Source organism: Paroedura picta, chromosome 1 (assembly GCF_049243985.1).
Source record: "Paroedura picta isolate Pp20150507F chromosome 1, Ppicta_v3.0, whole genome shotgun sequence".
Classification (NCBI taxonomy): Eukaryota; Metazoa; Chordata; class Lepidosauria; order Squamata; family Gekkonidae; genus Paroedura; species Paroedura picta.
Genome location: NC_135369.1, coordinates 30,999,429 through 31,024,881, shown reverse-complemented (window position 1 = coordinate 31,024,881; position 25,453 = coordinate 30,999,429). Strand labels below are relative to the sequence as shown.

General features: G+C 46.2%; 1 protein-coding gene across 5 annotated transcripts in view; it reads right to left on the bottom strand.

Moving 5' to 3' along the window:
• MSRA (methionine sulfoxide reductase A) overlaps positions 1–25,453 on the bottom strand; it is a 228,987-nt gene that overhangs the window by 77,185 nt on the left and 126,349 nt on the right. For all 5 annotated transcript variants that reach the window (XM_077332128.1, XM_077332119.1, XM_077332146.1 and 2 more), the window contains 2 exons: positions 24,585–24,689; positions 12,220–12,326 (listed from right to left, as the gene is read on the bottom strand). In XM_077332128.1, coding sequence (XP_077188243.1) covers positions 12,220–12,326; positions 24,585–24,689 — 212 coding nt within the window. The remainder of the gene's footprint in view (positions 1–12,219; positions 12,327–24,584; positions 24,690–25,453) is intronic.

The following is a 25,453-nucleotide window of genomic DNA, read 5'->3' as shown; positions in this document are numbered from 1 at the left end:
TTTGACTGGAAGTGAAATGATGGCTCAGATGCCTCTCTTGCCCTCACGGGTTGCCGGGCACTCCCTGCGGCAACCCTATTCTCAGAAAAGACATACAACATCAATGCCAGGGGGAAGGAGTAGTGTATTGTACATGAGTCCTATAGTGTCCACTGGAGTATTACAACATATATTTACTCTAATGCAAAATTAGGGGGCTTTACGCACCAGGATCTTTGTTGCAAATTGGTCACTGAACGAAAAATCGCCATTTAAAATAGTGGAATTCGTCGTTATGCATACCTGCCTTTGTAGCGGAATCCAGTTGCGTTTTGTAGCGTTTCCCACAGCTTCCGGTCTCGGCAGAAAAGGAAGCGCTATTTCCAAGCTCGTCCCGCCCCTGGCCGTCAAGCAGCCAATGGGCAGCCGTTAGCATGCTCCCAAACAGCCCCTTTCCCTTTAAGAAAGGTTTAAAAAAAAAAAAAAACAGACCCATTGTAACGAATCTGTGTAGATTCGTTGCAACGGAGAGACCCATCCAGCTGCCTAATGTGAGCTGTCGTTTGATCGTATGATCGTTGCCACGCTGCCTCGAGTGATAAAAAAAAATCCCCCCCCCCTCTCACGGGCCCGATTTTCGGCTGAATTAATGTGTAAAAAATAAAGGGACTTTATTTCAGCAAACGGGCTTTTATGTGGTTTGTGCTTAGTGACTAAAGGTGAAGGACTGAAGCCAGGGAAGCCTCTAAACAGAAAGAGGCTCGCTGGTGCGTTTATCCCCGCTCGGCGGAAGTTTGGAGGACAGGCTCAGGAGGAGGGACTTTGAAGAAACCGCAACAATGTTAACGCACAGGTCTTTATCGCTAGTGTTGCAGATTGTTTGCAAGAGTGTAGCGCTTTCCGGAGGGTGAATCCACTTTTTGGGATTCCCCTGAAAGCGCCACAACGAAGCGCTTTTTGCTGATCGGTTTCAGGAGTGTTGCAGATTGTCTACGACGTCGTGCGTTATGGCAAATCAATAGCGTTTCCAATTGGCAACCATTGTGCGATTTTGAAGCCGTGCAAAAAGCCCCTTGGTGTTTTCCAGATACACCATCAAAAGAAAAAAATAGGAGGGGGTGTTATCTTATAGTCCCGTATACAAAAAATGGAGGCATATAACTTTTTTGGTGGGAGTTCATTTTTCATTCAGGGTTGCCTTCCTAGTAAATATAATTTGAGAGCAGCACCAGAGGATTTTCTTGGCAATCGTGGGGGGAATTGTGCCATAGGACCGCCAAGAGTCAGACTCGACTGAATGGTTAACATCATCATCTAGTAAATATGGCAATTTGGATTTGACCACCACCACACCTGCCAAAATACATGACCACTGTTGGGTTAGATTAACTAAAAATGACACGGGCAAACAATAGGCTTTAGGATACTGACCAAGGAAATACGAGGCTGAAAAAGAAAAGAAAATGTGGTATAACTGCCTTTTATAAATCAGAATGCATGGTTTAACTTGAGAAGGGGCTCAGCCCTACAATAGCAGGTCATTCTTAAGAAGGCCCTTCACTTAATTATTAAACTGTGTGAAGTGCCACAATGGAGCTTGCATACCATGCCAACTTCTTCAGTCATCCTACAGTAGGCATTTTGGCGGCAGGGAGGGAAGGAGATAGATCCACACCAAACCATCTTAGGCAGGAGATCTCCCTCCCCACCTCTGGCTCAAGAACTTGCCCATCCCAGAACTGATCATTCCATTAATAACAGACATATCTTATATTCTCGGGAATTGACAAGATAGCTATAAACCGTAAAGTGTTTCTGGTCATGTACAAAATGCTTTTCCCCTCATCACTGAGCAGCCACAACTTCAGCTGGGAGGGGAGTGGGGAGTGAGTAATTGGTCACCCAAACTCTGAAAATGTGAGGTTCATACTTAAGAGTCTCAAATATCTTTACACCGCCCGTGGCGCCGCGGGCGCCACGGACTAAATAAAACAGTAAGCCCTTGGAAGGCGGGCTGTGTCCGGGATGAGGAAGGGTGCCGATTGGCCCCTTCCTCATGACAGACTATCGGAGGGACCAATCGGCAGGCGCGAAGCGCCTGCCGATTGGTCCCTCCGATTCCTTGCCGGACAACTGCGAGCCGCGCGTAGCGCAGCTCGCAGTTGCTCCAAGCCAGCCGGCCTCTAAGAACCTCTAAGAACCTCTAAGAACCTCTAAGCTCTAAACCTCTAACCTCTAAGCCCGCGAGCCGCGCCCGCAGATCGGGCCGCGCCCGCGGATCGGGCCGCGCCCGCGGATCGGGCCGCGCCCGCCGGCCGCGCCCGCGGATCGGGCCGCGCCCGCCGGCCGCGCCCGCGGATCGGGCCGCACCCGCCGGCCGCGCCCGCGGGCCGCGCCCGCCGCCGCCCAGGGAGCCCCCGGCCTCTAAAAACGCATCGCCGGCACATCGCCGAAGGAGCTGCCCGCCGAGAAGAAGCCACCCAAGGAGCTGCCCGCCGCGAAGGAGCTGCCCGACGTCGCTACAGCCCTCTCACCGGTAAGCTACCTTTCCTCACCCTGCCCTCGCCAGTCCCTCGCTCTCCACCCCCCTGCTAGGGCCCATTGTATTTGGAATGCAATGGGCTCTTTTACTAGTTTATTATATAAATGAAGTGCTGTCAGAATGTAATTTGGAGAGAGAGAGAGAGAGAGAGAGAGAGAGAGAAGATCAAAGGAGAACAGAGTTTAAAATTAAATCTGGTCCAGGTGCAGAATGGCCCTCTTGGTTCTCCAATTGTCATAGCAATTCCGATGACAGCTGTGCTGTAAATGGAAGTTAATTATAATATCTGAGGCTTGTCATCTGCATTTCCGCCGTTTGAACTGGCAGGAGTAAAGGCCCCTGTGTGCAACCCAAGCTGAATCCTAAACAGTTCAAAAGGAAGCATGGCGAGATGCTAAACAAAAGGAGCGCACAGCCTGCCACTGTTCACGCTTCCCACTTGACTACTGTCCTTGGGCAATGTCCACACTTGAGGGTCAAGTTAATGACATCAACGGGGGGTGGGGGGAGTGTAGAAGGGGGACTCTTGGTGACACAACCCAAGCAGTGTACGCAGCTGGCAGTTCAAGTGACCTCCTGATCGGTGCCCTTCTCTGACATTGCCTATTAAGACGTCCCGGGCAAAGAGTTGGTAGGAAACAATGGCAGGCAGGCACCCTGCACATGCGACCCCTGACACGGCAGGCCTTTCCTTCTTCCTCCCGAGGACGCAGCCAATGGGCACGTTCCCTAGGCTGGCTACCATGGCAACCGCGCTGCTGCTCTGCAGCACATTTAATGTGTCACGGGAAGGAAGATGAATGTGTTGGGTTGGAAGGGAGGGGGCAGCGAGGAGAAGAGAGGGAGGCAGACCACATTCAGAGCTAAACCTTCCCACCAGAGGGAAAGAGTCCATTTTAAAGGGGGGGGGGCAACGCTGAATTCCCCACTTCTTAACAAGCAGAGATGTGTTTTCTTTTTTCTTTTTTTTAAAACAGGGCTCACGCAAAACCTCTTTCCAAAGCAACAGGGATGGTTCCATTCATAATCTGCGAGTAACCCCGAAACATTTTTTAAAATCAGCCTGCCATCAGACAATGTACTGTGCATAGTTGTAAAGATTCTCCCCCCCCCATCTTTACATTCCGTTGAAGTTATTGATGCATGAATCACAAATCCACTGCACCACCATCCCATTGCAAAGCATGCTTGTGAAATGCAGTTGCGTTTTGCAAAACATTTCAAAGTTATTGCTAGATAAATGATGCTAGTCTTAAATTCTGTTTGGTTCTGTTTTCAATCCCACCCGTACTGGAGGAGATACTATCGATCAGGGGTAGTCAAACTGCAGCCCTCCAGATGTCCATGGACTACAATTCCCATGAGCCCCTGCCAGCATTTGCTGGCAGGGGCTCATGGGAATTATAGTCCATGGACATCTGGAGGGTTGCAGTTTGACTACCCCTGCTACAGATACTAAAGTTTGAGTCCACTGGTGGCATTAAGACCAGCAAAGTTTAATTCTGAGTATAGGCCTTTGTGTGCATGCATTTGAAGAAGTGTGCAAGCACACAAAAGCTTATATCTTGATGGTCTTAAAGGTGCCACTGGAGTCAAACTTTGGAGTCGATACCGGTGTCTGAACACCACCAAGGACAATCTTGATTGTCTTTTCCCTCTAAAGGTAAAGGTAAAGGTATCCCCTGTGCAAGCACCGAGTCATGTCTGACCCTTGGGGTGACGCCCTCTAGCGTTTTCATGGCAGACTCAATACGGGGTGGTTTGCCAGTGCCTTCCCCAGTCATTACCGTTTACCCCCCAGCAAGCTGGGTACTTTTCCCTCTAAGTAAATATAACTAGAGCCAGGATTTGGCAAGCCTTAGTTGCGGAAGCTGTTGGCTATGCCAGCCCTGGACCATGTGAACAAGGAATATGTTCTGAACATGTGAAAAGCAAGTCTCCCAAACAGCTAATGCCTGGATTAAAACAGTCATTCTCAACTTTTTTACTATTGAGAAGCCCCTGAAACATTCTTCAGGCTTCAAGAAACCCCAGAAGTGGCATGATCATGAAGAATATGGTTGGGAAGCAGAGCTGTGGACACGCCCACCTGGGGCTCCTCCCCTTTCCACCCCTCAAGGCCCATCACTGGCCATTTGGGGGGGGCAGGTCGACATGACCATGGATGGTCATATCGCCCAATAAATGTTTAACAAATTTTTAAAAATATTAAAAATTAATTATCTCCCAAGGAACCCAATCAAGGGCCATCAAGAAATCCCAGGGTTTCACAAAATCCTGGTTGAGAAAGCCGGGATTAAAGTTATGATCTGTTCCAAGATAGCGGGCATGCCTTCCAGACAGGGTAGAAATGTCTTAAAAAATAATACCAGGACGCCCAGAAGGGTTATTTTCTAAAAGATACGGAAGGAAGAGTGCCTGAACAACAAACATTTCTGCCCCCTGAATTATGTTCCCATTTGTCTTCCCTCTGACAGCTGCCAGGCCAGACCTCCTTCCCACACATCCCTTTCCTCTCAGCTTCACTTATTACATTTTGCTCCCATTAATTAATGAGCCCACGATAACTTGAAAATGAAGGGTAGCCTTGGGAAGAGTACAAATGTTTGTGCCTTATTTTCAAGAAGTTTACCAATAAAAAAGGTCATCATTAAAATGTTTTATTGACATGATTTTAAATGTGCAAGTCACTGTTGTAAACAGCCCCGAACCCACGCGGGAAGGGGCGGCTTAGAAACCTGTAGCCCTAATAATATCCGGTTTGTGTGCCGATGACACAATGATAAAACCTGCCCAAATGGGCCCTCAGTTGGGGTTATGGGCCCAATAAGGAAAGAGCACTCCCCCACTGAGGCCCAATCACAGGTCTTCCCTGCCCCCATCCTCCTCCTCCCTGCTGCTTCTGGGTACTTGGCAGTGAGGAGGAAGAGCCAGCCCCATTACCCAGCACAATGGGAAGCTGGGGAGGGGGGGGGAGGCCAGGTGGCCACACTCTGTGGTGCTGCAGGCACAGCGCTGGCCCTAGCAGTCCAGTTTGACTGGTTGGGCTGCCCTGTGCTTCAAGGTCTCCTGAGGGTTTCTAGAGCCTGTTGTTATAACGGGTATAGATCCTAGTTAAATAATAATAACAATTACATATACCTGTTATTTTATTTATTTATATATATTCAATATTTCTAACTCATCTTTCAGCATAAGTGCTCAATGGAGATGCAGAATATGCTGTTAGAATTGTGGGCTGGGGATATTGCACTGCATAGGCTCTATTTTTAGGGGACCAGTATTCGCATTACAAATCGGAACAAGAAATGTTTTGAAAGGTTTGTTTTAAAAAAACATTTGAAAGCCACGCACGGTAATTGTAACGGATGTGTTTATGTAGCATAAACATGACCTGTTAAGTCCACATCTCAAGAACAGTTTTCAACTTTTCCCCCCCACTGCGGCAACTCCCAATGCTGAGAAACCCAAAAGGCAGCAAGGCTTAAAAAGCCGTTCTGGCAGCTTGGCATGGAAAGGTGAACACGCGAGTGTGAATGTGGCCTTACACAGAATGGGACTATCACTCCCTCAAGGTCTGTATCATAGAATCATAGAGTAGGAAGGAGCCATACAGGCCATCTAGTCCAACCCCCTGCTCAACGCAGGATCAGCCCTAAGCATCCTAAAGCATCCAAGAAAAATGTGTATCCAACCTTTGCTTGGATACACAGTCTGGCAGCAGCTCTCCAGGGTCTTGGTCTTCCACATCACCTACTGCCCATTCCTTTTAACTGGAGAAGTTGGAGAGAGAGAGAGAGACAGAGAGACAGAGAGACAGAGACTGCTGGCAGGCTGGCCTTCTGTTGTAATAATTCTATATTCCCACCTGACTCTAGAGTCCTGTTTATTCCCTATAGCAAGGTGGTTTTTAACATATGAATCTGCCTTATATCAAGCCAGACAACTGATCTATGAGCTCAGTATTGGCTACTGTGACTTGGCGCCACTTGCCACCCGCAAAGCCATGTGCTTGGCCACCGAACCACAGCTGCTTCTCTCCCTTCCTTAGAGCTTTTGATTACCAGGACAAGATAGTTTTTAACATGTTCTCATCCATTCTGGACACAGTCCGGTCCTGATCCCACAAGAAACACTGGACCCAACTAAAATGTACTGCATGCAGGGTTAGAAATGGGATGCATCTAAAACTGAAACCCACAGATATTGCAGAGTAACAAACCGAAATGTGCAAAATGCATAAAAGAAAACTTACATTTCCCTCCCTTAATGTGGTTTTTGTAACTCTTCTAAATATTCTCCTATTATCCTAAATAATGGGAAATGGTTAACCAGAGGCCAAGTTAAATTCTTTTCACCAAGAAAAAAGAAAGAGAAAGAAATGTGTCATCTTGTGTTTCAACTGTGCTGCAGTAATGTCCCAAGGCCACCAGAGGGCAATGACATAAACCAGGATGCCCCTTGGTCATAATTCTGAATTTTCACATCTTACAGCAGGCAAGTCAATTCCAGCAGCTCCCCCGCGCCCCCCCCCTTTGCTGTAATAAAATGCCATTGAATAATGTGGATGTTTATTTGCTATGGCAGTTGATATTTAACACCAATTTGCACATTTCGAAGAGATAATGACAAGTTTGGAAGGGGCGGGGAGAATGATCGCAGGAGATATAATTAAACAATTGCCAGAGTACGAAATGATTATGCCAACACTGAAATTAGGCAGGTAATGCCTAACACTCACACAGAAGACACAACTGGACCATTTGGTTTAGGATGAGCCCCAAATCACACATATTAATGTCACTGAAGTCCCTTCCAAGACAAATGTACTTGGAACAGCATAAAAGTGCTCCAGAGCTATGGGTACAATCCTTAGAAGATCCTAGCATGAACACATTAACCTCACCCCACTCCTGAGCCGGAATCAGCAGAGGGACACCCCAAAGATGCTTACGGTTGTGAGACAGTAAGGTTATCGCACAAAGTAAGATTGAATTGTTCTAAATGGCACCCTCTGGACTCCAGACTTCACAGAGAATACACAACACATGTCTCTAGAGCTATAAACAAGCTATAGCCCCAATACATCTTGGCTTACCAATTCCAGGTTAGGAGATTCCTGGGGATTTGAAGGGGGAGCCGGGCAAGGCAGGGTTTGCAGCAGGGAGGAATGGCAGCAAAGCATAAGGCAGGGGTAGTCAAACTGCGGCCCTCCAGATGTCCGTGGACTACAATTCCCATGAGCCCCTGCAAGCATTGGCAGGGGCTCATGGGAATTGTAGTCCATGGATATCTGGAGGGCCGCAGTTTGACTACCCCGATGCTGATTAGGGAACTGTTCTGCCAGTGTTTGCTGGCAGGGGCTCATGGGAATTGCAGTCCGTGGATATCTGGAGGGCTGCAGTTTGACTACCCCTGGCATAAGATCATAGAGTCCACCTCCTGAGCAGCCAGTTTCGACAGGGGAACTGATTCCTTTAGTCTGGAGACCAGTTGTAATGCTGGGAAATCACCAGGCTTCATATGGATGTTGGCAACCCGGCCTGGCCGTCGTCTTGAATGCGTGTTTCACGCTGGGTTTTGCGGAAAAAGAAAAAGGTTCACTTCTGGTTACGGGGAAAATCTAAGTATAGGAACCTTGGAGCTAGGCAAGGAGTGCCTAGTGCATTGATCCTCCAACAGACTTCTGAGCTGATAAACAGGGTGAAAAGGTATAGAAACGATGGCACACCGAGTTAAAAAGCAAGAATGTCAAGAGAGGGAGGAATCAAGGAAAGAGCTCAACAGCAAAATGCAAAGAAGACAGCAGCAGACTACAAAGGGATTAAGAAGCAGCAGAACATCAACAATGAAGAGACACTGAGGGGCTAACATCCTATTACATTGGCATTAGTGACTGGTTCTCCTGACACATAATTTGACCTTTAAAAGCAGCTGTTGGGGGCATTACTGACTGGGTCTTCTGACACAAAATTTGAAATCTAAAAACAACTGTGGAGGCAGGCATGGTCAGGATTTGGACTAGGACCAGGGTTCCCGGGCAGAGGGACCCAACCCTGACCACACTCCTGCACAGACATACATTTCCACATTCAAAACTATTGCAGCCCTAGAACACACAATAGCACCTACAGTAAACCTACTTTGTCCCCCTCCTGGACCGTACAGTATCTTAGGAAGGGGATGCATTTTCATTGGGGAAGAGATACAGGACAAAAAAGCACCCAGCTTTTTGGTTCTGATCCAAAGTACTGCCCCACCAGCTGATCTGCAAAGTTAACACACAAACCAGGATATCTGATCTGAACACAATGAGACAAGGCAGAACGGGGTAGAACAGTCTCATCCTGTCTACACACGGGCAGGCACAAACCTTCCTGGAACAGATTCAAATGAGTAGCCATGTTGGTCTGAAGTAGCACAATAAAATCAGAGTCCAGGAGCACCTTTAAGACCAACAAAGATTTATTTAAGGTGTGAGCTTTCGAGTGCAAGCATTATTCCAGAATACTAGCAGCAATCACTCCACTCCACCACCAACCCTAATAAATAGAAAGGTAGCAAGTTGGGGAGAGGGGGGACGGAAACAAAAGGAACGGCTGGAGACAAAGAAGTCCTTACAATGCAAGTGGCCACTTGGGACCAGGGAACTGACACTTGCCTGATCTCATGGCCACGTTTGACACCTCCTATCAGTCAGTCACACACTAGTACTTCTCCCTCCAGGTTGGCAGCCCAAAGCAGACAGACCATGAGGAGACAGCCAGTCCCAGCCTGAGCACACCGGGGAGGGGGGGGGGAGAAACAGATACCGACCCTGTACTTAAGTGGGCCCTACAAAGGGAGTCATGCCTGCCGGCCCAACATTTGCAAGTCCAATCTGCCTGACTCTCCTTCGTCAGTTCTGGGAGAACAAGGCAGACCATGAAAGACCCACAGCATAATGATGAAAATGTAAAATATTGTATTATTAGGCCACCAAATAAAACTGCCCCATAAAAAGTGCATCCAGGGGAATTAGATACTACAGGAACTACACAGCAGAGATAAACTTTGGGGACATTTTGAAGACTCCGGGGGAAATGCTGGGTCCCCATCTTCGATTTTTTTGGGGGGGAAACAGAAATATTGCGGAAAATCAGACATATATATACTACTACCTTATCACACCCTCTTAACTATTTTAACATAAAATGAAGCATTATTAAGTTAGTATATAAAATGTTACTGTTTGGCTTACTTATGAAAATTAAATCCATTCCTTTGTTTTCTACAAGAAAAATTATGAAGATGCCCCAAATTTTGGATAGCTGCAGTGTACATGGATCTTAATATTTCTCATTTGAGTGGTTGGGGGAAGGGAATTAAAAATAGAAAACATGTTTTTTTCATAAACAGAAGAAAATAGTATTTCTTTCTTCTCAAAGAATCACACCACCCACCTACTGGAATAGTGTGTTAAACTTTGTTACATTGAAAACAGAATTCTTAAAACAACCTATTATCATCTTGCACATTGTGACATGGTGATTATGAACAACATTGATCACAGTCAGTTAATGAATAAGTGGGACCCCACAAGGACTTACCGGAGGGAGGACTCATTTTCCTCTCCTCTACAGTGTCCTCTTTCCCTTCCCTAAAAGCTCTCCACAGTTTCTCCTCTTTTCCTGCTTTTTCTCCTTCCCTCTTACCAGTCAACCTACACTTGCTTGCCCCCATCCCCCTCTTCAGCTTTCCCTCCTTCCCTGCCCCTGGTCGCCTCTATGCAGGAAAACTATGGCCCAGTTCCATGGCACCAGTCACCGGGCCAGGCCCAGTTATACAGTGGGGAACCTACAAAGGCTTGTGAGGGGATTTCATTTACTCCTATATTCTTCCTTTCTCTTCTCCTGGCAACCTCACATCCTCACTCTTCTCTGCTTCCTTCTCTCCTTCCCGCTCACCCACCAGCCTACTTTTCATCTGCCCTTCATCGTCCTGTATTATTTACTCACTTCATTTTTATCCCGCCTTTCTCCTCAACAAAGCCTCTTGCATCATTCTCTCCTCCTATGTATCTTCCTCCTCACAACATTCCTTTGACCACAGGCAGAGTGGGAGTGAGAGACCCTGGGAAATGGGTGCACCCCGAAGGAGGGAGAGAGGGAGAAAAGAGGAGACAGTCTGCCTGACCCTGCCCTGTCCTCCCGAAGTGGGGATGGAAGAAGGGAGAGGCAAATTGCCAAACCAACTGACTGGGTACTGTTTCCCATGTGGGACTCCCATGTGGGACTCAACTGGGCCAGGGGTCACCTCCCTCACTTGTCCCATGTGGGGCTAGGGCAGCCTGGATGCCATCTATCCTGCCCACCTGCTGTGTGGGGCTTGGGCAGGCCACCTTCTTGGATTGTGCCAAGCAGAGCTCAGGTTGGCCAGAGTCCACTTCCCTCACACATCTTGTGCAAAGCCAGGTCATCTTGGGCTCTGTCTCCCTTGCCTACCTCACACCTCCTCAACCATGTAACACAGGGCCATGGGCCACCTTCCTCCTCCTCCTAACATGGGGCATGACCAGGCTAGGATCAGTCCATCAGTCACAGGTCTGGATCAGCTCAGGTGGACAGGAGGCCATCAACCCACCAAGAGGCATCCTGGTGCTCTTATTTGCCCCTGTCTGTTAAGTGGTGATTGGTTGAGAGTGGCAGCTTCTAATCTGGTAAGCCAGGTCTGATTCCCCACTCCTCCTCATGCAGCCAGCTGGGTGATTTTCAGCTAGTCACAGTCCTTTTAGTTCTGTTATCACAGAGCAGCCCTGCCAGAACTCTCTCAGCTCCACCTACCTCACAGCGTGTCTGTTGTGGGGAGAGGAAGATAAAGCGATGGTAAACCACTTTGATTTTCCTACTGGTAGTGAAAAGCAGGGTATAAAAACTCACTCTTCTTCTAAATTAGGCTGAGAATGTGTAACTGACCCAAGTTCACCAAATGAATTTCCACAGCAGAATAGGGATACTGGATCTTAGTCTGAAACTGCAAAGTAAGTTGTACTAAAGCAAAAAGGTAGATAGGGATACTATCAGCAATCTAGACTCAGCAGCAATTCGGAAAACTAAAGCTGGCCCTGGAGTTTAGAATTTGGAGAGACTTTTCAACAATGTATAGGCTGATGGCTCAAATTTGGATGATGGCTCTGGTCCGGAGCTTATGACGAGCCTAGAAGGTTCATAACCAGAAGTTCTGCTGCACATTGGGGAAGAAAAGTGCCATCAGGTCACCCTCAATTTATGCAAGACTCAAGAAGAAGAAGAAGAAGAAGAAGAAGAAGAAGAAGAAGAAGAAGAAGAAGAAGAAGAAGAAGAAGAAGAAGAAGAAGAAGAAGAAGAAGAAGAAGAAGAAGAAGAAGAAGAAGAAGAAGAGTTGGTTCTTATATGCTGCTTTTCTCTACCCAAAGTAGGTTCAAAGCGGCTTAGGATCTCCTTCCCTTTCCTGTCCCTACAACAGACCCCCTGTGAGGTGGGTGAGGCTGAGAGAGCCCTGATATTCCTGCTCGGTCAGAACAGTTTTATCAGTGCTGTGACGAGCCCAAGGTCACCCAGCTGGCTGCATGTGGGGGAGTGCAGAATCGAACCTGGCATGCCAGATTAGAAGCCCGCACTCCTAACCACTACACCAAACTGGTGGTTTGCCATTGCCAACTTCTGCCTGCCCCATATTACCTTCTGGTACTCTTCTTTAGATCTCAGGGCAGCTTCCATCTGTTCTGAGGAGTACGTGTAGATGGCCGATCTATACTGTGTGCCGATATCATTCCCCTGCCGCATTCCTGGGGGGGGAAAAATCAAAATTCAACACAGAAAGGAATTGGTGGGTTGGTTTCTTGTTTCCCCCATGGGGTCCAGATGTAAACAATCCCATTTTAGTTCCCTCCTTCAGTAGATGTAATGTACTGACTGAGCACCCACAGTCATTGGCTGTCAATGGCATTTCTCTCTGGCTTAAACAGACATGAACTAAACTCATGTTAGGGCTTGATGACATCCCCAGCCGCCAAGTACGGTTGTAAGGCATTCAGAAAAATCAAGGGAGTGATTGCGTTATGTGCCGTGGTTTCATTTATAAAAATCAAGAGTCTCCTAAAATTTTTGGATGGCACCACAAAATCTCTTAAAGAGGCCTTAAAAATCTCTCCTTCAACAGGCTGAAAGATGCTTATCTGAAAAGGAGGTCTTTAACACATGCACAAAAGCTGGCAATGTTTTCTTAGCATCATGATCTGCTTTTGCAAGAAAGAAGGAGGTTCTGTGCCAGCTCAATGCAATAGAAGGCTAAAGCTCCTGTGTTCCTTTGCTATGGGGGAAAAAATGACAGCAGGAAGGTAGGGAGGGTCGCTTTGGTTATGCTATTCAGCAGGGGTAGTCAACCTGTGGTCCTCCAGATGTCCATGGACTACAATTCCCATGAGCCCCTGCCAGCACGCTGGCAGGGGCTCATGGGAATTGTAGTCCATGGACATCTGGAGGACCACAGGTTGACTACCCCTGCTATTCAGGACATTATGTATGAAAATGCGCCAGAGTCAACATAAATGGATCCTACTGCATCTGTTAACAGCCACCATTTTTATTTATTTAGGTGCTTTTAACCCACTGTTCTCAGCTCCATGCAGACTCAAAGCAGCTCAAGGCAAGTCAAACTTTATTGCAGTCGTTCAGACCAAGTGATGTACAGGCAGAAGCTTAAGCAACCAAAACAATATGGTCATCAAATGTAATACAATTTTTAAAAGATCATCATAAAATAAAACTTAAAACGATATTACTTTGGAGCATCGGACTTTTATGGCGGCGGTGCAAAACTTAGCCAGTTGAATTTTCACTTGGAGGGGGGGGGGGAAGGTCTCATCACTCAAAGCCGCTTACAATACCAAAAAGGAGCAACTACAGAAAACTGTGGATTCTACAAAATGTTTATCCACAAGTTTGTAAGCAAAACTGGCTGCCATCCAAGGGCTAATCTACAAGGTGGGAAAGGGGGTCACAGCAGGTGATAACAGCCCTCCCCTTGAACACTGCCTTTCTTAGGCAGGTGTGGCCCTTCTGTACTCCACACAAAGCTGTGAGAGGCCATAGCGCACAATTCATCCTAGAGGCTTTTGGGCTGAATGTACAGCTAGCTACAGCAGCATGATGTAGTAACGCAATAAACAGTTGAAAGAAATACACCAAAAAGGCAGCATTGCAGGAGATACCTTTCCGGCCATAAATATGCCATTCTAGATACACCAGTGCACGTTGTTCTATGTGCCGAATGGTATTGTAACAGCAGTCTGAAGCTTCATGAATGTCCCTCACCAGAGCACGACAGAGCAGAGCAAGCAGTTTCTGCCATCCTGGAAGGCGATGGAAGCAAGGCCAAGGTGCCAATGACATCCTACTCAACCCTGAGCAGATATCAACAGCTGTGTGAGTGTGTATACACATACTAACATATATAAAATGTTTGTGCATTTAAAAAAATAATTGCGTTATGTGGTTGAAAGCTGGGGAAGTTTTTGGAGAGAACTTTAAAGAGATCAATTTAGGACTCTGGACAATGGCAGAAAAGTGTTCTGGAAAGAAAAATTACCCTGCTGAAACTGAAGGAAACTGCTGCACATTTAGTGAGAAACAGAAGTATCTTTTAGATAACAGTGCCCAAAATCATACCTTTAAACACAACAACTGGAGAAAGTCTTTTAATGGAACCGTTCTGAAATTCTGAGATTGTTTGCATCTATTTGACCTCATAGCCAGACTTTTCTTCCTTGTCTGTGAGAAAATCTTCTGTTCCTACCCACCAATCAGGGAGGCTATCCCGGCTATCCCATCCCTGATTGGCCATCCATCCAAGGAATGGCCCTCTTCCACCCCTGGCTGCATCCCCTCCAACTTCTTCCATATGGAAGAAGTGCCAGCCACCAGTAATGTGGGAGGACGGCTAAACCTGGAAGGGAGGGCAAAGGGCCAGGGAGTGCAGCTGGGGGTGCTGGGGGTAAGGGAAGGAGGAAGGGAGCCTCCACCAGTGCTCCCACTGCCCTGAACAGCTCCAGCTGCGGCCTTGCCAGGCTTTGGCAGGGCTGCCCAGGGCGGCATGCGGAGGAGCGGAGTCTCCCCCAGCGCTTCTCCCTTGTCCTGAAAAGGCCGCATTTCTACTTGTAGTCAGGTAGAAAATGGTGAAGCTGACCTCTCTATTGCCTAAAAAGGAACAACAGCGTTTTGCAAATAGTCATTTGAAAATCTGGTGAGGGGACCGCCTTGTGAATCTATTTTTCCTCATTTCCAAAATATTATGAATTGAGCACTGCAGAAGACCTCAAAGGTCTCTAGCCTTTACTATGTTACTTCAGGCTGTGGGCTAGGAATGTTTTTTCAAAGGAACAGTTGTGGTAAAACATCTGACCAGACAAGTTGTGACATTTGACTACATTTATCTGCTGTTTAGACAGTTTAATTGCTTCAGCATGTAAAACCTTAGGTAATTTCCCCCCTCTAGTATGACAGAAAAAGAAATATACTTATTCCAGCTTGGTGTAGTGGTTAGGAGTACAGACTTCTAATCTGGCGAGCTGGGTTTGATTCTGCACTCCTCCTCCACATGCAACCAGCTGGGTGACCTTGGGCTCTCCACAGCACTGATAAAGCCATTTTCAGTCATGGGCCCACTGCAACACATAGTGGTCCATTGGCACAATCAGCTCCAGATCTGAAGCCTTTGGTGCTGAACAGGTTGTCTCTAGATCCCAAACCAGGGGTAATCAAACTGCGGCCCTCACTGGCAGAGGCTCATGGGAATTGTAGTCCATGGACATCCAGAGGGCCACAGTTTGACTACCCCTGTCCCAGACTAATTGTTCCACATAGAGGTTAGGTCATCGGGTAAGGAAACCAGGTAGCTCAGTGAGAAATCTGAAGGCATTTCTGATTCGGACAGTGCAGAATTTTGTTTTCCAGATGAGAACCGGTAATTATCTATTGCTGTGCCACACCATAAAAGAGTTGTTTGCTCTTTGCTCTTACAATAGGACTTCTCTTGGTGTTTTCATTTCATTTTAGATTTTTCTTTTAAATTGCTGGAGCTTCTGACTGGCTCCCGAACAATGTCCTATCAGATTTATCCTTAGGCGATAAAGGGACACTGCTCTTCAGTTCTTGCTGCAAATGTTTTAGCACTGAGGTCAGAACGGTCAGAACTCAAGAATGATCTGAAACATCTCTTTTCTTCAACGTCATTTGCTTCTGGAGTTTTTCCCCAAAGGGCAGCTTTTAGATGGAAAACTCCATGGCTTCCAGGCTTCAAAGTAAACCACTCACCAGACTTTTATGACTTTATGCCCTGCCCCCACCGAAGCACAGTTAGCAGAGGGAGTAAAGGACTTTTTGAGCCACAGTGGTAGCAAAAGTGGTGAAGCGGCAGAAGTTGAATTATTCTGCGTCTTTACGTTAGTCTCTTATCTTTTGTTTTTAATGTTCTGTCTTTGTGGAATGGATCACAAAGCTCCTTTGGAAAGGAGAGGCCTGAGGAAAGCAGATGCTGCCCTCTGCGACAGAACAGGCCCAGTTTGACTCCACAAGCCCAATTCCACCTTGCCCGTTCTTAGGGGTTGCAAACTCCTGGAGGGGCTGCCAGATTGCCTCTCTGGGTAACTCACTGCCACCACTGGCCATTAGGCTGGATTTCCCCATGGACAGGGCCAAGCTTCCAGCTTCCCTTCCCTTATGGCCCAGCCTCTAGTCCTCCCACTGCCCAGGCTGCAATGGGAGCAGTTAACTGCAGAGTACACCCGTAGAGGAGGTGAAGTCAGGTCAGGGAAGAGTTTGGAGAGGGGAGGGACCTCAGTAAGTGATAATGTCATATAGGCCACCCTCCAAAGAAGCCGTTTTCTCCAGGGGAACTGATCTCTAGTTTAAGGTGACCAGATTGTCCCACTTTTGGAGGGACATCTGAGGGCACCTGGCAAATTGTACTTATGTTGAAATTTAAAAAATATCTATTACAATACTCTTTTTGCATTCTATGAAACTTTTTGTTGCTCCATATAGACCAATTTTTAATCAAGAACCCCCCCCCCGGCCAATGGTGTCCTGCTTTACCAATGTTAACATCTGGTCACCTTACTCTAGTTGTAATTCTAGAAGATCGCCAGCCACTACCTGGAGATTGGCAACCCTAGCTTCTGGATATAACAGTTTCATAATTCTTATAGTGAAGTAATCTTGGATTCCTGTGCCTCTATGGGTGCTTGGAGTTTGCTTGCCCATTATCTAGGCAAAATTCCCTACATACATTCTGTCCCTTCTAATTGGTGACTATGTCAGTTTTCCAAGCTAGCCTGACTCTGGAAGCAGGAAGAGGTTTCCCCGAATTGCACTTAAATTTTCCCAAACTGGTTGTACTTCTAAGTGACATAGGCCAAGTCCACATGTGTGTAAAGATACACATGAAAGGTAGCACGTGTGAAAACAGCATATACCACCTGTAATCTTCTTTCCACAAGAGGGGGTGGGGGAAACAGTGGAGACATTGCTATTCTCCCATCATTCTCAAAGGATCCCAAAGATAATGGAGATAGATTACAAAGATCTGCAGCTCGTTTTGCAATGGCACAGCAAAACTGTGAAGGGCAGCTCAAAGAAAGCCCTAACTTCAGTTGTAAAAACGTATCTTTGATTTACAGAGTTTTCTGCAGCTGTCACTTATCTTCTGATATATTGATCATCCATCTTCCTCTCCCCCAATCGATACTTGCTGAGTTAAGACTAAAAAAATTCCCTTCCTGCAGCTCATCACAGGATTATTTAGCAGAAATCATTTGTGCCATGTCACCCTGGCTTGATCTCATCACTCACTGTAACGATTCGATTCTGTGAACAGTTGTCAAGGGAGAGGAAAACTCTGAAGACAAGGTCACAATATGTTAATGGAGCTGGCATTAGGGCCAACCCACTTGTTGCTAAATGGTGTGTTTGTCCTGTGCTCTAAACCTACATGAAGAATTTCACAATCAAGTTCCTCAGCAGCAGCTGTCTCTTGGGACTGGCTACACGACTGGTTTGGTCAGAGAAGACACAACAGTGTCACTATTTTGGTTCCATTTCAGCCCATCCTCAAATACCTATAGAAATGCTTGAGCCAGCAAGAAGCAAAGGACAACAGGCAGTGAAAAGCCAAAAGCAAAATAATCAGTCAAAAATGGGAGGAAGATGTGGGGAAAAGATCTCAACATGGCTTCCAGTCTAGAATATTACAATACTCGAAGGAAACTTACTGAATTCTTAAGACTACATCTTGGGTCTTCACAAGAAGGCACTAATGTCCCAAGCTATTCTTTCCTGACGCTGTCATGACTTTGTTTAAAATCCTCAATTATTTTGTTGCTACTGCAACAGAATGGCCTGAAATGCCCCTTGAGACATTAAAAGTGCAAACCTGAACAGAGTTGTACTTCAGTTGACTTAGAAGGGTATAATTCTGTCCAGGACTGTACATTAAAACTACTGTAATGGAAAGGATAGAGATTCTCAATTTTTGAATGCCACTTCTTTTAATATTTATAATAACTGCTCACTCTGGTACAAAATTGTTTAATGGTTTGATAAATAGATTGAGTGATCATTATCTTGTAGCTATCAACTGGCTGGAAGCCTAGTGCTTTTTGGCATGGTAAAATGAGGTGATTTTTCTAGCCTCACTGGTTGAATATGGTTGTCCGAGTTTCTCCTGAAATGACAGAGAACAGTTATTTAGCACACTCCAGAGATATGAAGGCCCACAAAGCCCTCATTTTTTCCCCTTGAGGACCTTTTCCTCATATTTTTCCAACTGGAAAAAAAAATAAGTTCAGGGACCACTAATAAATTATTTCTCTTTTTAGAATGAGTGGCATCTTTTAAACCACAAGGTATGATCCACTCACAATGTGTAGTATGAATTTGCTAATGTAAAATGACCTACGGTAAACTATCTGGAAATGTACATCTCTATACTCCAGCATGATAAAAACTAGGAAGTCAAAAAAGACTACATCAATCAGGTCACAAAGGGAACTCTTGGGAGAAGCCACGAGAAACCAAAACTCCTGCTCTCCCACTGCTAATTGCCACCCTGCTATAGTCTGCTGGAGAGAAGAGTAGGAGCTGTAAAATATCCAGAAATGTTGAAGCTATCTGAAATGTGGGAAAGAGTAAAAGATGACATCAGAAAACACAAATTTTGTATTCAACAAAACAGCATGTGTTGTTGAGGGGAAACCAGTCATACAATCACAGTAGGGCTAGTGGCATATCTGAAAGTCTAGTTTACAACACTGAAAAAAATTGAATGCTGTACACATCACTCAGTACTGTACAAAATTCACATTACAGCATAGTCATTCTGGCCAAATGTACACAGGTACTATCGTTACTGAATACTGATCACCATGTCTTTCTTACTCATTCTGAAATAGTTTATGGGAAATTTTCCACTGCAACCCAAAATTTCCTACTTTATTTCCTGGGAAAAATTAAGTACTTGGCCAAGAAAATCGTTTCCCAACCCCACCCTGAAGAGCTCTGGGCTAAGGGATTCTGACTTGCACAAGACACTCCCCCTCTCCCCCTCCCCCCCCCCAAAAAAAATTATGTCATGGTTGAGGAGGGACTCGAACTTGGGCTTTGAGGATATCCCATTAACTAGCACCCTTGGATGCAATTCATCTCGTCCAGAGGATTTGGTTTCATTTAAAGAAACTAGGTGTATAAGAACCAAGAGTAAGTAAAAGTCCTTGCTTGCTAAAACACCGCAGCATCATAACACAATAACCATGGTTTTAATTTTTTCTTTAAAATTTCAGAATTGGAGAGGGGGAGTTTTCACTTCCTGCACTTTGTGCAGAAAAAACTCTGGTGGCAGACAGAAGTGGGGAGTGGGCCCCCCCATACAGATGTTGGAAAAGATCAGGAGAGCTATCCCAAGGCAAAAAAACAGGGGACAGCACAGACTCACTGGGTGAGTCCTCTGTGCAGGAAAATTCCCATTGATTAATCAAAATGTGCTCCTGGTATCACCTACAGAACTAGCATTTTTAAAAAAATTGCAGTCTTATGGACTTAAATTCAACCAAATCCAAGACTAATTTTTAGCCATGACACCAGACTGGCAGGCTCTTAGCTACTGTGCTACATATGGACAACCTTGTTATTGTTGTTGTTAGGTGCGAAGTCGTGACCAACCCATCGCGACCTCATGGACAATGATCCTCCAGGTCTTCCTATCATCTACCATTCCCCGGAGTCCATTTAAGTTTGCACCTACTGCTTCAGTGACTCCATCCAGCCACCTCATTCACTGTCGTCCCCTTCTTTTGCCCTCCGCTCCCAGAATTAGGCTCTTCTCCAGGGAGTCCTTCCTTTTCATGAGGTGGCCAAAGTATTTGAGTTTCATCTTCAGGATTTGGCCTTCAAAGGAGCAGTCAGGGCTGATCTCCTCTAGGACAGTGGTCCCCAACCTTTTTATCACCTGGGACCGGTCAACGCTTGACAATTTTACTGAGACCTGGGGGGGGGGGGTAGTCTTTTGCCAAGGGATGTCACCATCGCCTGAGCCCCTGCTCCACTTGCTTTCCCACCGGCGCCCCTGATTTCCCGCCGCCCACTGTGGGGTGCTGCCACCAGCAGCTGCTCAGTGCCATGCCAAGGGAGAGCCCCAGCCATGGTGGCCGCTGGAGAGCACCAAAGGTGAGCTGGCGGCAGAGTGGCAGGGCAGTCCCTGAGGCAGCAGCTGGGGAGGAGGACGAGGAGGAGCTGCGGCCCGGTACCGACTGATCCATGGACCGGCGCCGGTCCCCGGACCAGGGGTTGGGGACTACTGCTCTAGGACAGACCGGTTTGTTCGCCTTGCAGTCCAAGGGACTCGCAAGAGTCTTCTCCAGCACCAGAGTTCAAAAGCCTCGATTCTTTGACGCTCGGTCTTCCTTATGGTCCAACTTTCACAGCCATACATTGCAACTGGGAAGACCATAGCCTTGACTAAACGCACATTTGTTGGCAGGGTGATGTCTCTGCTTTTTAGGATGCTGTCTAGATTTGCCATAGCTTTCCTCCCCAGGAGCAGGCGTCTTTTAATTTCTTTGCTGCAGCCCCCATCTGCAGTGAGGACAACCTTGTTAGTTCACCCTAAATCCCATTAAGTTCCATATCCTTTTTCCAGCAGAGGGAACTTTAGGAAATTTAGAATGTAAGGCATGGAGGCAATATGTTTTCTCTTGTTATGTGTCTCTGTTTGCTCCCAAGTCCTTCATGTTTTTTTTCCAAGGCCACATAATCTCTGGAAATAGGACTTCCTTAAAAATCAGCTTTGACCTTGTGAAACTAACTAGATGTGAAACAAAGATTAAGAGTCTGCTAACAATCAGTGTAATGTTTTGTGTTTTTGTTACTTCAAATTACAAATCAAGGAGACCAAAGGAATGCAGCACTCAAACACTGCTGTGAAATATGCATAAAGGGGAGAATTCTCACATGTATGCACACAGACCTTCCATCCTTCCTTGTCATGTGAAAATGAATCCTTGTCTTTTGAGCCGCCTCCAGACTTTGTGAGGGGTAGGATACAAATTAAATAAGAAATTAACTAAGGAATCTAGCAGATCTCATTGAGTGAGGTGCAGGGAAAGCAGCCTTCTCATAGCATGCCACCACTTTTGCTGCCACATGTGAAAGTGAGGAAGCTACTTCGCTTTAGAAGGGGCTGCATGCCAACAAAGCTGTCCCCCTGAAGCAAGTACAATAAGACAACCTTTCCTTCCTGCTTTGTTTATTTCCTGTCCTGAAACAACAAGAGAGAGAGCTGGGGGAGATAAAAAAATGAAACTCCCATGCATCATACAGAATTTTATTTATTTTTATATCTTCATTCATTCAGTTTAGATTCCGCCCCTCACGAGGATGAATTTGAGCCTGTATTGAAAACATGTGACATCCTGAGGACCCAAACTGGAAATCCCACATACAAGGCATGACTTTTTGTTGTTCAGGACTGACTCATTTCCAGCAGACTCCCAATATGGTCACCTAGGATATTTTCAAAGCTTCAGAGGAAATGCACTCACATAAATAAGAAAAAAAGCAATCCAGCTTACAAACAGATCCTGCCCCTCCCACATATTTCTATGTCAAAATGAACTTGCAGGTTTGTAGCAGAATGCATAATGGCGGTTTAGGGCTGCTTTAGCATTTTAGATGGGTACAGCTGTTCTTCCGATCCTCTAAGTAGACACATCTGCTCATTAGAAAAACAATGTCATTTCTAGCATCTAATTCTAATTATTTGCAGATGATAGATTCCTTATGCAGCATCCATAAAAGGCTCAGCCTTTCCCACCCAGTGATAAACAAACAGGCCCTCTAGGTGAAAAGGGGCAAGGCAAGGAAGATCTGGTATAAATTGAGACAAATATATGCATATGCAGCTCAGTGCTAGAGCATCTGCTTGCCAAGCGGAAGGTCCCAGGTTCAATCCCTGCAGTCTCTATTTAAAAGAATCACATAGTAGTTGATGTGAAAAATCTCTACTGGAGACACTGGGGAGCAGCTGCCAGCCTGCATAGACCAGGAGTGGCCAAATGTGGCTCTCAAGATATCCACAGACTACAATTACCATAAGTCCCTGCAGGCTGGTAAATGTAGTCCATGAACATCTGGCCACCCCTGGCATAGACAATGCTGATCTTGATGCACCCATGGTCTGATTTAGTACATGAACAAGGAAGTTTGATCATCATGATGAAAAAGGGCTTCACTGGGTCAGCCACCAAGTATTGGCACCCTAAATAAATGGTCTGCAGAAACATAGACACGTGTACTTAATTGTGATACTGCAAGGTACCTCACGTTGTATCTATTACCATGATCAGTTGACTTTCAAGGTAGTGTTGCCATTCCTCAGCTGGGACCTGGGGGTCCCCCAGTTCCACATATTTTCCTCCAGTTTCAGGCTTCAAGAAACTGGGGGATATCCCCCCCCCCAAAAAAAGAACAGGTCTGCTTTTATCCAGCTCCCCTAATCGCTCTCAGCTGCTTTTTTATCAAGGCTGCTGCTCCAGCAGCATTGCAACTTTCAGGCGGGACAGATACAAAGGCAAACCTCCCGTCCTTTGGAGAAGGGGAGGGAAAGTGTATGTGTGCACGTGTCTGTGTGTGTCTGCATGAGAGAGAGAGAGAACACATGCATGTGAGAGAAAACAAGGCTGAAGTCCTTCCCATGGCACCTTAAAGACCAAAGGAATTTTATTTCAGGTATAAGTTTCCATGCGTATTCACACTTCTTCAGAGAGAAAGGGAGAGAAGGAGGGAGGGTTCGCCCTGCTCTGCTGTTTACTTTTTTTGCAGAGGGGAAATCTCCCAAAAAGTCTCTCAGAAAGTTGCCCCCCTCCATCCATCAGCAGTACCCACAAACAGCAATGCTATTTCGAGGGGAGGCATGCCCTGACTCCTCACTAATGTGAGGTCTCCAGATAACCCCCAGCCTCAGCTATTCTTGGCTTTTGAGCCTTGATCCGGCTCTGGGGAGGCTCCTGTTCCTCCAACCCACAATGGTTGTTCAGGAGACCATAGAGCAGATGCCAGAGTGTCCCTATTAGAAAGAAAAACTTTATGAAAGGGGCATGCCCTCCTCCATTCTCACTGTGGCTAAAATGCCAAAGACAAAGGATGAATTGCTGCTGTATTCCAATGCAGGACAGCAACTGCATTTCAGAATGGAAACGCAGGTCTTTGAAAGAAAACCACACTGTTAGCTACTCAAGGGAAAGAAGAAGTCTGGGCAATAAGGAGGAAGCAGAGGAGGCTGCAAGAATCTCAGCACTTTGCTAAAGAGACAAGACTGACACTGTGGAAGGGAGGAAGTACCTCTTTCACCATTCTTGCTTAAGGTGACCTACCTCTTTCACCATTCCTGCTTAAGGTGACCAGATTGTCCCACTTTTGGAGGGACATCTGGGGGTACTTGGCAAATTGTACTTACGTTGAAATGAAAAAATATATATTACAATATTATTTTTGTGTTCTATGCATTCTATGAAACTTTTTGTTGCTCCATCTAGACCAAATTTTTAATCAAGAACCCCCCTGGTCAATGGTGTCCCGCTTTACCAATGTTAAAATCTGGTCACCTTATTCCTGCGGCCAGCCTTTGAAGAGAACTGCAGCTCTTGGCCACCCTTCGCTCAATAACAGCAAACGGAAGGGAAGCACCTGCACCAATCTCCACTCAGATGCATTACAGGCTTGCTCTGTTCTCACACCAAGCTCTCATGAGCTAGAGGAATTCGTCTTATCCCTGAAGTCACCCGGATAGCATCCGGTCATCACTTCTGCCTAAGTCAGGTACACCTGTGGCCAAGAACTTTAATTCAGAACCAAGGGGCCTTTGCCACTCAAGGTGTCTCACAGCTACCTTCCAGGTGATCCTCTCTATTCTGAAACTGTCCCCTACATTTTTCTTACAGTGGATTATTCTCAACAAGAATAAATTTGTGATTCCTGAGACAGTACTTGCCTCGGGAACTGCTACCAACGGCTCCAAACTCCACACCTTACAGCCTTGCTCTCAAGGCCTCTAATTGTTAAAGATACCTATAGTATTTCTGAACGGACTGGGGGAGGGGGAGGGACACCAAACTCAAAAAGGATAAAGGCTCCATCCCTCATTACAATGATCACCTTTGAGGCTTTGGATAAATGGGGCTTTAATTTGGGAGACAAAAGATTGCATTAAGGAGGAAACTGTAATAATCAAAGGTGAAAGGAATTTTTATTGTCTCGTCTCTCTCTTTCTCTCTGTGGGAATTTTCACAGCGCAGACATCTGTGGGGGGAGGGGGGAGGAAAAAGGCTGCATTGTGCCTTTCCGGCACCTCATCCCACCCCCCCATCAATAAACGCATGCAATCATACTCTCGAGCTGCGGTGCGATTTCAAGGTTCATCTCTTCTGAGCAGCTCGAACACTAATTATCTCAGCTGTAATTAGTAAGATAATTAAATACTGGCTCACTCATCACTCTACCTTGCGTCGGGTCATGGTTCTCCCAGAAGACCTTGAGTAGTTGCTCAAAACTGACGCTTTCCGGCTGATACACCACTCGCACAGCTTCGGCGTGGCCAGTTTTCCCTTCAGGAAAATAACAGGAAAAGAAACGTCAGTCGCTGAGACCACCCCAAAGGATGCTCATCCATTAGATAAGTGAGCTAAATATGTGGAGGTATTTCTACATGTGTTTACATCCCACTGTTTGAATCATAGAATCACAGAATCATAGAGTTGGAAGGGACCTCATGGGTCATCTAGTCCAACCCCCTGCACTCACATCTCAATCGCTCATCCACTGTAACCTGCCACCCCTTTGCCTTCACAGAATCAGCCTCTCCGTCAGACGGCTATCTAGCCTCTATTTAAAAATCTCCAAAGGTGGAGAACCCACCACCTCCCGAGGAAGCCTGTTCTACTGAGAAACCGCTCTAGCTGTCAGGAACTTCTCCCAGATGTTTAGATGGAATTTCTTTTGAATTAATTTCATCCCATTCATTCTGGTCTGTCCCTCTGGGGCAAGAGAGAACAATTCTGCTCCATCTTCTATATGGCACCCATTGCTACCTTTTCAGAGGATTTAAGTCTTTAGAACCAATATAATGCTTGCGTTGGTACAACCAGACACTTCACCTGAGTCACCAGGTTAAGTTTGGCTGCAGAAGCCTTGCACTAATGTCAGAGCAACCTCTGCACTGTTCTGCAATCTTCTGTTTTACAGAGACTGCCCCAGGCAGGATTATTTGCCAGAGGGACAGAAGTCCCTTGAGGCTAGGGTTGCTGACCTGGAAAAGCTGAGGGAGACAGCGAGAGGTATGTGAAGAGGACCTTCAAGGACCTGCTGGACC